Consider the following 14,368-nt stretch of genomic DNA (forward strand, 5'->3'; position numbering starts at 1 on the left):
CTATATGGGATGCAACTATTCCATCCCACTATTCATAACACATCCCACTATTGCACGATACCTGTCCCCATGTTGGCATTTCTAAAACTATGAATACTACCAGGTTTTTTTTACAAGTTTCGCGTATTCAACATTGTTTAAAAAAAAATCTCATCATTAGAGGCCGGAATCAAACTTGAGAAGTTCCTGCAAAAAGAAGAAGTAGGGGAAGGAGAAGAATACAATGATACTTGGGCAAGGGAGGCAGGCTTAATGATAGCTCTTCCCATGGAACAATTGACATATTTTTCTTTGAAAAGTCACAGGAAGGCAAATGCAAGATGTTGACTAGAGGCTATACCTATAGATGAGTCAGGAGATGTGCAGTAGGAAGTAGAATGAAGAAAACTTAATCAAGAAATAATAAAAGAAGAAAGATGGGTTGGCAAAATCAAGTAGTGGTTAAGACTGAAGAAATTCTGCTAAGGAAATGGTCTGTGAAGATTAAGAGAGTTACAGCTCATTCTCCTCCACTCCCACGTACACCACATCCTTTAATAACAGAGGAATAAGTAAGTTGAAACAGTTGCATTTACATGACAGTTTCTCTTTCCCTACCCTACCACCCTCACCACTCTTGCAGAATATGGTAATGAAAACTGTGAAGTTACTTCTGGGCTGGCTGCACAAGTGTGTGGATCAGGTCTCTATATGATTTGAGAGTATTTGAAACATGAGGCAGGTCCTATATTTATAACACCATGATTTTTTTCAGGGCTACCAAAACACAAGAAATTTCTGTTTAAGAAATCCTTTACCACTTCCTAGGAGTCTCTTTGACAACCAACATGTGTTACTTGTAATTAAGTTGGTTTTTACAGAGTATACCTGGGCCTTCCAAAGCGTTCAGAATACAAGTGGGATGAGGAGAGAGTTGTTAAAGTGGAAGAAAGCTGGAATGAGGGGAGAGCCACAATTTTACTGATTTCACATTCTTTTTTTATTTTTATTTTTTATTTTATTTTTTTTTATTTTTGACAGGCAGAGTGGACAGTGAGAGAGAGAGAGAGACAGAGAGAAAGGTCTTCCCTCTGCCATTGGTTCACCCTCCAATGGCTGCCGCGGCCCGTGCGCTGCGGCCAGTGCATCGCGCTGATCCGAAGCCAGGAGCCAGGTGCTTCTCCTGGTCTCCCATGCGGGTGCAGGGCCCAAGGACCTGGGCCATCCTCCACTGCCTTCCTGGGCCACAGCAGAGAGCTGGACTGGAAGAGGAGCAATCGGGACAGAATCCGGTGCCCCGACCAGAACCAGAACGCGGTGTGCCGGCGCCGCAAGGTGGAGGATTAGCCTAGTGAGCCATGGCGCTGGCCTGATTTCACATTCTTGGTTGTTTATGTAAATGTTTGAGATGGGCAGAGGGGGAGAGTGGAGAATGAGTTTTCTCCATGGCCTTTATACAAGAAAAAAATCAGACTGCTAGACCTGAACAATCTTTACCACTATGAATATAACCTCTATGCCCCCTTTTACAGACACAGGGCTTTAAGTAGTTGAAACACATTCAGTCCACAGTAAGAAGGTTGAGAATAACCCTGACAGAGTGAGGATAGTAAAAGGTTTATCTAAGAAATAGTGGGGTGTAGGGTGTGGTAGGGTGAAAGCAGTGGCTCATCTTTTATTTTGAGACTATATTGCACCCTTCCAAGGGAAAGAATGGGTGAATAGAGTCTCAGATTTTATTCATGGGTGTGAGAATACTATCAAAAGTATTGAAGTCTATCTATTTACTGAAAGAAGTAAGAACGCATTGATTTTTGGAGGCAGAAAATTTCTGTGTAATTATGGAAACAATCTTTATTATTAAAATGAATATCATAAATTATAGCTGTATATATATTCCAAGTGCAACATTTTCACAGTATCTGGGAGTAAAACAAAAAACTGACATAAAAATTCAGTTGTACAAGAGTTCCACTGATGTCCCCTTTCAGACCAAGTTAATTTGGTCTGTTATTCCTGGGGCAAATGGCTCCTCTTTGCAGAATTAGCAGTTCATAGAATTTGCTACTTAATTCAGTGACAATAAAAATAGCTAAACAGTTTGAATATAATGATGATAACAGTCATGGAATAAAATAACACAAAAATCATCTCATATTCAAAATCTCTGTCATTGGAATAATTATATGTATTTTGGGATCACAATTCAAGCAACTTTATATAGGCAACATGACATTATGTATCATGAATTGATTGAACTTTACCGTAGTTGAGATGCTTACTCTTTGTACTCCAATTTCATGGAACCCAGAATTATATAAATGAGAGGTCAGAAGAGAAGATTTTCCAAGGAAAGAAGACTTTTGGAGAGGAGATTACTCTCTGGACAGCAGCTGCAGCAGTACTTGTCTCATAGTTAAGGCTTTTCCTGGAAATCAAGCCCAACATTGGAAGGGAGAGAAGCAAAAGGCAAAAGAAATAAGACATGACCTGAAAGAATCTATAACTGCTTGTAGACATATTTCTTAAAATTTAGCATCTCCTTTATGGGGAGCAACATAGTTGGTCACTTATTACAGGTAATCTGAAAGGCACTACTGTTAGATTTACTTCCTTAAAAATAGGTCTCCATCTTAGTCTATCTGCTTCAGTGTCTACATCCTTTCCCATGAAAGTCTCCACTTTGATTTAATGCCTAGTCATGAGGCCTGGAATTCATACACTCCTGAGTGAATTAATAGCAAGCTAACATTACTCATTAACAACTTCAAGTCAATAAACTGATCATATTACTGCCTAAGAGAGCAAGAGTCAGGGCACATGACAAAACCCTGGTGTGGTCGAGAGGTGGACAAGGGTAAAGGAATCACTGAATACAAACCTAGATGGGCAGGCTTGGGGAGAAAGGAAGGAAACTGAACACTTGTCCTCTTTCTGAATGGTGTAGAAGGGCTGCTTAACAAATGAGCTCTAACCTCAGTCATTCTCCCAGGAAGGTCAATAATCCCTTGGAAGTACTTCCTCTCCCCTTGAGAAAAAACATACCTTTAATGTGAAACCAGTAGGTTAACAAAATTGAATCAATGGCCTCCCAAATTAATTCTAAGTGTAATCCATGCTAAAATAGAAAATAGTAAGTAAAGATAGTAGAGACAAGACTCTCTCATTACAAGTACCCACAGTTGTTTCACAATCCCCCAGAATTATTACTTGTATTCTCATTACAACACTAAATTACAGCCAAGCACAAATCACTTTAAAGCAAACAGACCAAACACGGTTATAGCTACCCTTTTGAAAACACAGTTTAACACTCATTTAACACATCAGAACATGTACTTTGCAAAGAATAATGAGAAAATAATATATGCACTGTTGCTAGCAGCACAAAGTCAGTTTTCTATTAGGGTATTATTTTAATAACAAAGTACAAGCAAAATCAATACTTATCCAGAGTAGATTTTAAAAAACATTCCATTAATCTTAGATATAAGAATTAACTTTAATTTCACCACTTTTCCCACCAAACATATTAGTATTATAGCTCAGGGCCTAAAACTAACCCTTTTTCTAAATATGACAAAACCCCTGGATGGTTTCTATATTCTTTCTGGGTAAAGAATAGAATGTGTCTTCATTACATGGCACACAGATTTTTTAAGTACAACATTTTTAAACTTAGAGCTTTTTGCTAAAACATTTTTCAAAGTATTTTAACACTTATGACTTCATGTTTAACAACTACTCATATCCTGGGTCTATTTCTTGTACAATAGTACCAAACACGTAGCAGGAATGACATTGTACAGAGTACCCAAGGTTGCCAGAAGTTATCTTCTTCACTTTTCTCAAAAGATTAGGGAATTACTTTCCCCAGTTACTGGGAGGTAAGCTGTGCAGGCTTCCAAATGGTATGGCTAGGGAAAATTTGGCTTAGAAAAATCAATTCAGACACTAGGGTCCACATCACTTATTGCCTATAAGCCCTACTCCGGTTTATGTAGGTCATTTGATAGTTGTCATCTACTCTTACATGAAAAAATACCGTGTGGTAAGAATTTTGAGAAGTGTACTGAATTTTGCTTCATTTTCTCACTCTGGCCAAAGCTTAGTAATTAATTAGTGCACTACTTCTTCCATAGGCTCAGAAAGTGCAGTAATCTGAGTTACCTCGATTTTACTTGAGAAGCATGATGGAAACTCCCTTTATTGAGAAAATCCATACATCTTTAGAAGCGATAGGAAATAAGTTAAGAGATCTAGAATTGTGATTGTCACTAATAGTGACAATCTGCTTTCTCCAGTGCTAGATGCCATCTAGATGACTTTGTATGAATTTTGGCAAACTACCTGCCCTCAGTAGATTCAATATGTCATCTTATACAGTCACAGAGGGTTACTATATGTGAATCTGAGTATCTAGTTTAAGCATATCAGAGGCTTGAGTTTAGATTTCCATTCAATGAATAATTGTGACAGATAATGTTTTGTATTGACACTGAATGAAGAAAATAGCTAGTTGAGATTTCAACCCTTGGAATATGGTCACACATAGGAGATACAAATTATCCATATTTATAGCATTTTGTTTATACAGAATGAAATGTTGTCTATCATCCTTAAAATACACCCCAAAATATGATATCAGAATGTAAACTGTGATTGCTGGTACAGATAGACAATGATATTTCTTCTGGATACAGAGATTCAGTAACAATTGTAACAAAACTAAGTGCTCATGGTGGTCCAAATTTAGTAATCTCTCTGTGACAGATTCATTACATAGCACACATTATATGCTGACTCTAGTTGAGAGCATATGTGTATAGGAAATCACTGAAATTTCATATTTTAAGACTTAAAGATTTGATAACAAATTACTACAAGAACATATCAATAGTAATGATGGTGGAGTATAATTCTCCAATAGGTCCTACAGGAAAATGTGAATCCCCCATGTACTTAAGACAGAAAATAACTGAGAACCAGTGAATGCTTCATGTGAGTACTTCCCTATGGCCTTGTGTTTTGCAAATGCATATTGGTGTACTTACATTCCAGGCCATATTCAGGATATTTTTCTATTTAGCATAATTCAGTTGTCATGGTAGAAATGGTATGGTTGCTAACAAAGGATTTTGTATGGAGTTGGATGCTATCATGCAAATCTTGTCTTGAAAGTCTTCTCCTGAACTCATTAGTGGTGAAGTAGTATATGACTGGGTCTAGGCAGGAATTCAAACTAGCGAGACACAGGGCCACAGAATGAAATATTAGAATCACCCTTCTGGCTATGCAGCTTTTAATTTCATTGGATTTTACCAAGAAATCTAAAGGAAAACTGAAGTGATAAGGTGCAAAACAAATTAGGAATACTCCTGCACAGGTTAGAATCATCTTCAAGGCTTTCTTTTTTTCTCCAAGGTCCTGGGTCACAGGATATTTATCTTGCAACGATAACACTGTCTTCCAGGTACAATATAGAACAATCAGAAGAGGAGTAACAAAACCAATCAACTCGCCGACAGTCATCATGGCAACAGACTGGGCTAGGTTGACATTCCTGGTAGGAAGATCCACAAAGCATTTGGTTCTGTTGCCTGGGGTGTCGTCACTGGTTCTAAGGAGTGGGAAAAGTAGACAGGCAAGGCAGATGATCAACCATCCAGCAATGCTGATGTATAAGTCATATTTTTGTTTGGAGTCATGAAAGCGAAAGGGGTACATGAGAAACCAAAATCGTCGTACACTGATGCAAACCAAGAAGTAGATGCTTGCATACATGTTAACATACTTCAGGTAGAAACAGAACATGCAGAGGCCAGGCCCAAATGGCCAGTCATGATTCAAGTAGTAAAAGATCCTCAATGGCAGGGAGAGAACTTGTAGTAGGTCAGCAATGGCTAAGTTTATCATAAATATCACGGCCCGTTTAGTCTCTTTCATATAACCATAAAATACCCACAGAGCTAATATGTTCCCTATAAGACCTGGCACAAGAATGACAGTGTATGTCACTGCATAGATAAAGTACCGAGAATCCGTATTGTCTTTATCTAACTCGCTACATGTGTCATTTGCAGGCATGATTCTTCCTTCAGAAATTGTTTTTTCTTAAAGACTGATCATCAATGGGTTGGAGAGACTATAAAATAATCTTTCTACTACATCTGTAAACCTCTCCATGGGACTTGGGGACTTTTGGAAGAACTATCTGCATATTTGCTTGGAATTTGCCTATAGTAACTACATGGGCATCTAGTGTGCAAGTACAGATGATGAGTAGTTAGAATTTCCCCCTCTTATTTACTCTATGATCATGCCTTCTGGGACATCAGTACAGTGGATTCTCTCCCATTTGGATCATGAATGTGCCATATAGCAGTTCCTCAAATTCCCATATGACGATAGCCATCTCTTTACAGGTGTTTGGCAGGCAGCTTTTCTTTTGTTGGCTCACACAGAAGAAAGGTTTGCTTTAATGCACAGAGGGTCCCACACTCTTCGGGGATGATTAACTCAGACAGATCAGTTTTCTGGGCCGTTTTCAGATATGTGTCGAAAGCTAAAAAGTGGGAAACAAAGGAAGAGCTGCAATTGAAGGAAAATAAACCAGTTATTGTTTGGCACATTTTTAAAAAATAAAAAGCTTAAGTGTAGAAAAATATGTTAGTTTGAATGGAAAGTTTTGACATGAGTGAGAATGACATGCACGATTTCAACAAGGCACTTTATAACAATACAGCTGTATAGCTATAAGGAACTAGAGATGTAATCTAGCTTCTTGTTACTCAAAATCCATGAATCCACATCACTTGGAAGCTTGCTAGAAATTCAGAAGGCTCTCAAGCCTTCTCCTGTACCTGCAGGATTATATGCTGTTTAACAATTACCCCCAAGTAATTCTTCTGCATGCTAATAATTGAGAAGATCTCCTCTAGACCATTGCTTCACAGACTTCACTGAGTCTCAGTATGGGGAAGTTATTTTTTTAATACTGCTTTCTGGGTATTTTCTCTAGAGATTCTGATTCAATGTGTTTGGGGTAGGGCCTCATTTTAGAATTTTTTAAAGCTTCCCATATGATTCTGATATAACCAGCCCAGCATTTGTCTTGGAACCATCATTTGGGGCCATTGATTTCATCCAAATCCTTCCCAGATGTCACAAAATAAGTGGGCAATAAGCCTCTCTTAAAATACTTCCATTTACATGGGTCATTTAGTCACCTCTTAATTATTCAGGACAACAGACCATAGCACCAGAACACAGAATCAAAATCCCCAGAAAGTTGACTCAGCTGGGTCCATGACCCTAGTTCTGAGGTAAACAAATTTTAGCTTAGGGACCTGGATAGTTGCCTCAAGGCTGCTGAAATCTAGGAGGACTTAACTGACTTTAAAGATATGTGGGGAGAATAAAAATGAAATGGGAATTATGAAACATCCTGCCTTGGATTATCAAATCCATGTGGTTTGAAGTGTGTTTGATTCGGCCCTTGAAAGAATTGTTGTTATTATTATTATTATTATTATTTTGCCTCAATTGCCTCGTAAGTAAAATAGGCCATTTGTTCACAGAGATGATGCTTGCTTTATTTAAAAGACTTGTTAAGTGTTGTGATTTATGCAATCAGTTTGAGAGGTTAATTAGGTGAAATTTCTCAGATCTGGAAGACATATAACGATGACATTATACAACACAGTGGATTACAACTATAAAGAATAACATCAATATTGAAAGAGTTTTTAAAATTGGTTTTTCAGCTCCCAACCTACAGTGTAGCTTTGAAATAGTTTCACAAGTAGTAATTTTGATTAGATTACAGACAAAATTAGATGGCAGACAACAGGTACATGAAAAGTGCTCGATATCACTGATGATCAGGGAAACATAAATGCAAACCGCAAGGAGATATTAGCATATCTGTTAGGATGGCTATTATCAAAAAGACTGAATAACAAGTGTTGGTGAGGATGTAGAGAAAAGGGAACCTCTGTACACTGTTGGTGGAAATGGGAATTGGCACAGTCACTGTGGCAAATATATAGGTTTCTCAAAAAGTTAAAAACAGACTACCATATGATCCAGCAACCCTACTTCTTATTATGTAGCCAAAGAAAATGAAATCAGTATCTTGGCCGGCGCCACGGCTCACTAGGCTAATCCTCCGCCTAGCGGCGCCGGCACACCGGGTTCTAGTCCCGGTTGGGGCGCCAGATTCTGTCCCGGTTGCCCCTCTTCCAGGCCAGCTCTCTGCTGTGGCCAGGGAGTGCAGTGGAGGATGGCCCAAGTCCTTGGGCCCTGCACCCCATGGGAGACCAGGAGAAGTACCTGGCTCCTGCCATCGGATCAGCGCCGTGTGCCGGCCGCAGCGTGCCGGCCGCGGCAGCCATTGGAGGGTGAACCAACGGCAAAGGAAGACCTTTCTCTCTGTCTCTCTCTCTCACTGTCCACTCTGCCTGTCAAAAAATAAAAAAAAATGAAATCAGTATCTCAAAGAAATATCTGTACCTCTATAGTCATTATAACATTATTCATAAAGGATATGAAAATAACCTATGTCCTATTGCTGGATGAAGAAAATGTATGTGTATATATATAATATATATATATATATATATAGTGGAATGTCATTCAATCACAAAAAAGAAAATACTCTCATCTGAAACAACATGGATGCACGCAGAGGAACTTACACTAAGTGAAATAAGACAGGCAGAGAGACAGATACTGTATGATCTTGCTTATATATGGTATCTAAAACAGTCAAATTCATTGAAGTAAATAGAATGGTGGTTTCCAGGAGCTTGGGGAGTGGGCCATGAGGAGATATTGGGCAAAAAGGGTACAGACTGTCAGTTATAACATTAATAAGTTCTGGGGATCTAATGTACAGTAAGATTACTATGATTAATAATGGTACACTTATTTGAAATTTGATAGGAGAGTAGAGTTTTAACCATTTAAAATATGATTTATTTTTATTTAAAAAGCAGAGAAACAGAGAGAGACAAGGAGAGACAGAGAGAGGGAGAAAGAGAGCACTTCTACCCATGGTTCACTCCCCAATACTCAAGACAGCTGGTGCTGAGTCAAGGTTAAAATTCAAGTTACGAATTCAATCCAGGTCTCCCACATGGGTGACAGGAACCCAATTGCCAGAGCCATCACCACTGATGTCCAGGGTCTTCATTAGCAGGAAACTGGAGTCAGAAGTAGGAGGAGGGTATCAAACCTAGGTACTCTGATATGGGATGCAGGCATCTTAATCAGCATGCTAACTGCTAGACCAAATGCTTATCCCAGGAGAGTAGATTTTAAGTGCCCTCACATGCCTTAACACACACAAATGCTATATTTTCATGAAGCTTTCCTTGATTTTCTTATTTGTCTTGGCACTACCCATCTCCCTTCAATATTTATTTTATCCATACCAATAATCATTGATGTACTGTATCTTTTATACTTTTTAGTTTTGTTATATATCTATATATAGATATAGATATATAGATATATAGATATATAGATATATTTCCACACCAGGATATAAAGTCCACAAGAACAAGCATGCTTATAGATTTCATTACTTTACTATATACCAGTGTCAAGAACTGTGCAAGGGGCTGGTGCTATGGCATAGCAGGTCCCAGCTGCTCCACTTCCAATCCAGCGTTCTACTATGGTCTGGGAAAGCAGTAGAAGATGGCCCAAGTCCTTGGGCCCCTGCACCCACGTGGGAGACCCAGAAGCAGCTCCTGGATCCTGCCTTCGGATCGGCCCAGCTCTAGCCATTGAGGCCATCTAGGGAGTGAACCAGAGGATGGAAGACTTCTCTTACTATTTCTCTGCCTCTGCCTCTCTGTAAATCTGCCTTTCAAATAAACAATTAAAACCTTTAGAAAAAAAGAAATGTGCAAGACACAAAATAATCAATATTTGATGAATGAAATAATTTTAGTAAGCAGATATTAGTTGATAATAAAAATCAACATGGCACAAACAAAAGATATCATTACTTCAAGCCATGTTTTACTATGAAATACATTTTTGTCCTTTTCATATATTTTAATCAGCTTTTAACAGATTCAATACAATTTATAGACATAATTTTTTAAAATATTTTATTTGTTTAATTGAAAGTCAGCGTTGCAGAGAGGCAGAGACAGAGAGGTCTTCCATCCGCTGGTTCACTCCCCAGATGGCCACAAAGGCTGTAACTGAACCGATCTGAAGCAAGGAGCCAGAGCTGCTTCTGAGTCTCCTATATGGGTGCAAGGGCCCAAGGACTTGGGCCATCTTCTACCGCTTTCCCATAGCAGAGAGCTGGATTGGAAGTGGAGCAGCTGGGAGTTCAACCAGCGTCCAAATGTTATGCTGGCATTGCAAGCGGCAGCTTTACCAGCTATGCCACAGCGCTGGCCCCAGATACAATTCTAAGAATATAATGGTATTCTCTTCTTCCCTCCCTCCCTCCAGCCCACTCTTCATCCCAGCCTCCATCCCTCTACCCTCACTCTCCATCCCACACTCCCTCCCTCTCCCTTCCCTCCTTCTTTTCTTTATTTATTTGTTTTTTAGATACTTTAAATTTACATTGTAATAAAAGGCTTATTGCTTCACCTAAAATGAAGCATAACAAGTAAAAAGCAAAAAGACTCAAGTTTAGTCAGAATATATTCAAGGTCAGGCCGGTGCAGCGGCTCACTAGGCTAATCCTCCGCTTTGCGGCGCCAGCACACCGGGTTCTAGTCCCGGTGGGGGCGCCGGATTCTGTCTGGGTTGCCCCTCTTCCAGTTCAGCTCTCTGCTGTGGCCAGGGAGTGCAGTGGAGGATGGCCCAAGTGCTTGGGCCCTGCACCCCATGGGAGACCAGGAGAAGTACCTGGCTCCTGCCATTGGATCAGCACGGTGCGCCGGCTGCAGTGCGGCGGCCATTGGAGGGTGAACCAAAGGCAAAGGAAGACCTTTCTCTCTGTCCCTCTCTCTCACTGTCCACTCTGCCTGTCAAAAAAAAAAAGAATATATTCAAGGTCTATAAACAATAATTAAATAGAAAAATGACCATTTTTAAAGTAATCACAGGTCACTAAAACTATAGTAGTATAACATTCTTAATCATTAGTTTCACAAAGGTACGAAACAAAGTATTACAAAACTATATTTGCAGCAATACTGATACATACAGACATTTCTTTATTGTTTTTGTTTTATTTTCTCTTTGTTTTAGCTTATACATATAAGGGAAAATACACCGTATTTGTCTTTCTGTGTCTGGCTTATTTCACTCAATATGATGTTTTCCAGCTGAATCCATTTTGATGCAAGTAATATAATTTTATTCCTTTTTATAGCTGAATAGCTTGCCATTTTGCATTTATACCACATTTTCTTTATCCATTCATCTGATAAAGGACACCTTGGATGAGTCCATATTTTGGCTATTTTGTACAGTACCACTATAAACATGGTAGTGCAGGTATCTTTTTGATACAATGTGTTTATGTATTTTGGGCATATACCCAGTAGTGGGATTGCTGGAACATATGGCAAGACTATTCCTTCCTTTTTAAGAAATCGCCACAGAGGGGTTTCACTAATTTACATTCCCACCAACAGTGTATAAATGTTCCCCTTTCTGTATATCCTCATCAGCATTTGTTGTTCTCTGCTTTCTGGATTTCAATCATTCTGACAGCAGTGTGGTGGTATCTCACTGTGGTCTTGATTTGCATTTCCCTGAGTGGCTAGTCATGTTAAGCATTTTTTCATATATTTATTGGTCATTTGTGTTTCTTCTTTTGAGAACTGACTACTAAGGTCCTTTGCTCATTTCTTAACTGGATTGGTTGTTTTTTTGTTGTTGATTTTAAGTTGTTCATATATTCTGAATATTAATGCTTTGTTAGGTAGCTTACAAATATTTTCCCCATTCTGTTGGGCATCTTTCCATTCTACTGATGGCTTCCTTTGCTGTGCAGAAGCTTCTGAATTTGATACAATCTTATTTGTTTAGTTTTGTTTTTGTTACCTGTGCTTTGGGGATATTACACAAGAAGTTGTCCCATATACCAGTGTCTTGGAGTGTTTCCACTATATTTTCTTCCATCAGCTTGATAGGCTCAGATCTTAATTTTAGGTCTTTGATTAACTTAGTGTTGATTTTTGTATATAGTGGGATGTAGGGATCTAATTTCATTCTTCTATGTATATACATCCAGTTTTGCCAGCACATTTGTTAAAGAGATTATCCTCAGTCCAACGTATAGTCTGAGGACTTTTGTCAAAAATCAGTTGGCTATATGTACATGGATTAATTTCTGGATTCTGTGTCCATGTGTCAGTTTTTTTTTTTTTTTTAAGGGAAAGGGTTTATTGGGAAAACCAGCAGGCTGGAGGGAAAGGGCGAAGAAGGAGAAAAAGAGAGAGAAGGAGAGTATAATAGAGAGAGAGAGAGGAGAGGAACTAGCGAGGAGAGAAGAGAGAGAGAGCACAGAGAAGAGAGGAGGAGAGGAAAGCAGATGAGAGGAGCCAAGAGAGCACGTGGTCAGGAACAGGCCCTTTTAAAACTTTGCCCGAGGGTGGGCAGGGAAGCAGGAGCAGTGAATCCCATTAGGATGGGGGTGGAGCTTGACAAGTATCAGTTTTTGTGACAGTACCATCATGTTTTAATTACTTTAGCTTTGTAGTATGCTTTTGAAGTCAGGTATTGCAATGCCTCCAGCTTTATTTATTTATTTATTTTTGCTCAGGATCTCCTTGGCTATTCTTTATAATTGATTATTCCATAAAAGTTTCAGGACTATTTTTTCTAATTCTGCAAAGAATATCATAGGTATTTTGATGGAGATTGCATTGAATCTGTAGATTGCTTAGATTGCTTTAGGTAGTATAGATATTTTAATGATACTGATTCTTCAATCCATGATCAAGGAATATCTTTTCCCCTTTTTGTGTCCTTATTATTTCTTTCATCAATGTTTGATAATTCTCATTGTAGACATTTTTCACTTCTTTTGTTAAATTTATTCCTAAATACTGGATGTTTGGAGGCTATTGTGAATGGGATTTTTTTCTTGATTTCTCTTTTGGTTAGTTCCTCATTAGTGTATAAAAAACAGCTACTGTTTCTTGTATGTTTATTTTGTAACTTGCAATTTTACTGAGTTGGTTTATCACTTCTAACAGCTTTTGGGTAGAGTGTTTAGGTTTTTCTGTGTATAACATCATGTCATCTGCAAATATGACTATTTTATTTCCTCCTCTCCATTTTGATGCCCTTTATTTCTTTCTCCCCCCTAATGGTTCTTGCTAATATTTCCAGTACTTTATTGAGTAAGAATGGTGAAAGTGAGCATCTTTCTTTTGCTCCAGATCTGAAGGTAAATGCTTTTAGCTTTTTCTTGTTCAGTATGATACTGGTTGTTGGTTTGTAATATATAGCCTGATTTGGAGTTTTGTCTTGTCTTTCTAAATTCTTGAGATGCATCATTAGATCTTTCATTTGAGACATTTATCTTTTTTTAAATGTAGGCACTTAGTGCTATGAACTTCCATTTTGATACAGCTTTTGCCATGTCCTACATGTTTTGATATGTTATATTGAACTTCTTTATTTTTAATTAAGTTCACCAATATTTCCCAAGGTAGCTTGTCCCAAATTTTTGGAAGTATTGGTTCCTTCTCATTTATCATCCACTTTTTAAAAAATTTTGTTTAAAGTATACAGATTTCATGTATTTCTTACATGCAGTTTCAGGAACATAGTGATACTTTCCACCCTACCCTCCCACCCATGCTCCCATCTTTCTTCCTATCATCCACTTCTAAATAGGTTCCAAAGGAGGATATAGTATAGTATGGATAAATAGGTCCTGGGTTTAAATTCTTGCTCCTTCAATTAGTAGCTGTGTGAGCTTGAGTATTTCACTAAACTTCTCTGTTCCTTAACTTTGTAATTGGTGAAATAAATATGACCTTAATACATAACCTACATGATCTGTGTGAATTAATTTGATTAATGTATGTTAATACAGTTAGCATAGTGCCTATTACACAGTAACCACTAAATAAATACAGTAATATTTAATAAATATGATAATATCATGACAGTTTATTTTCTGAAACCTCATATTAACTATCCTATTGTTTGTTTGCCCTTATTACTTAATTGCTTATTTATTACTTATTTATTTCTCAACTTCATTCCACATAATACTCTTGTGATTTTTCTTAAGTTGAGCTTTTTAAAAAGCATTAATTTTTCACCATTTCCCACAAATCATAAGGTGCATAGTCAATGTCAATGATTTCATTAATACAACATAATCTACCTTTAGAGCTTTGCTTCCCACTACTCCATTAGCATGCCCAGCACTCCAGGCAGACTG

The 14,368-nt window shown here is 38.1% G+C and overlaps 1 protein-coding gene across 6 annotated transcripts in view; it reads right to left on the reverse strand.

Annotated features, from left to right (window-relative positions):
- Positions 1 to 1,818: 1,818 nt before the first annotated feature.
- Positions 1,819 to 14,368, reverse strand: part of GPR174 (G protein-coupled receptor 174) — a 38,116-nt gene continuing 25,566 nt past the window's right edge. For 4 of the 6 annotated variants that reach the window (XM_051827367.3, XM_070067074.2, XM_002720136.6 and 1 more), the window contains one exon: positions 1,819 to 6,570. In XM_051827367.3, coding sequence (XP_051683327.1) covers positions 5,065 to 6,066 — 1,002 coding nt within the window. In that variant the 5' untranslated portion in view covers positions 6,067 to 6,570 and the 3' untranslated portion in view covers positions 1,819 to 5,064. The remainder of the gene's footprint in view (positions 6,571 to 14,368) is intronic. The other 2 variants (XM_089323883.1, XM_089323882.1) reach the window with 1 other exon arrangement.

This window comes from Oryctolagus cuniculus, chromosome X (assembly GCF_051225735.1).
Source record: "Oryctolagus cuniculus isolate XC-2025 breed Fujian yellow rabbit chromosome X, ASM5122573v1, whole genome shotgun sequence".
Lineage (NCBI taxonomy): Eukaryota > Metazoa > Chordata > Mammalia > Lagomorpha > Leporidae > Oryctolagus > Oryctolagus cuniculus.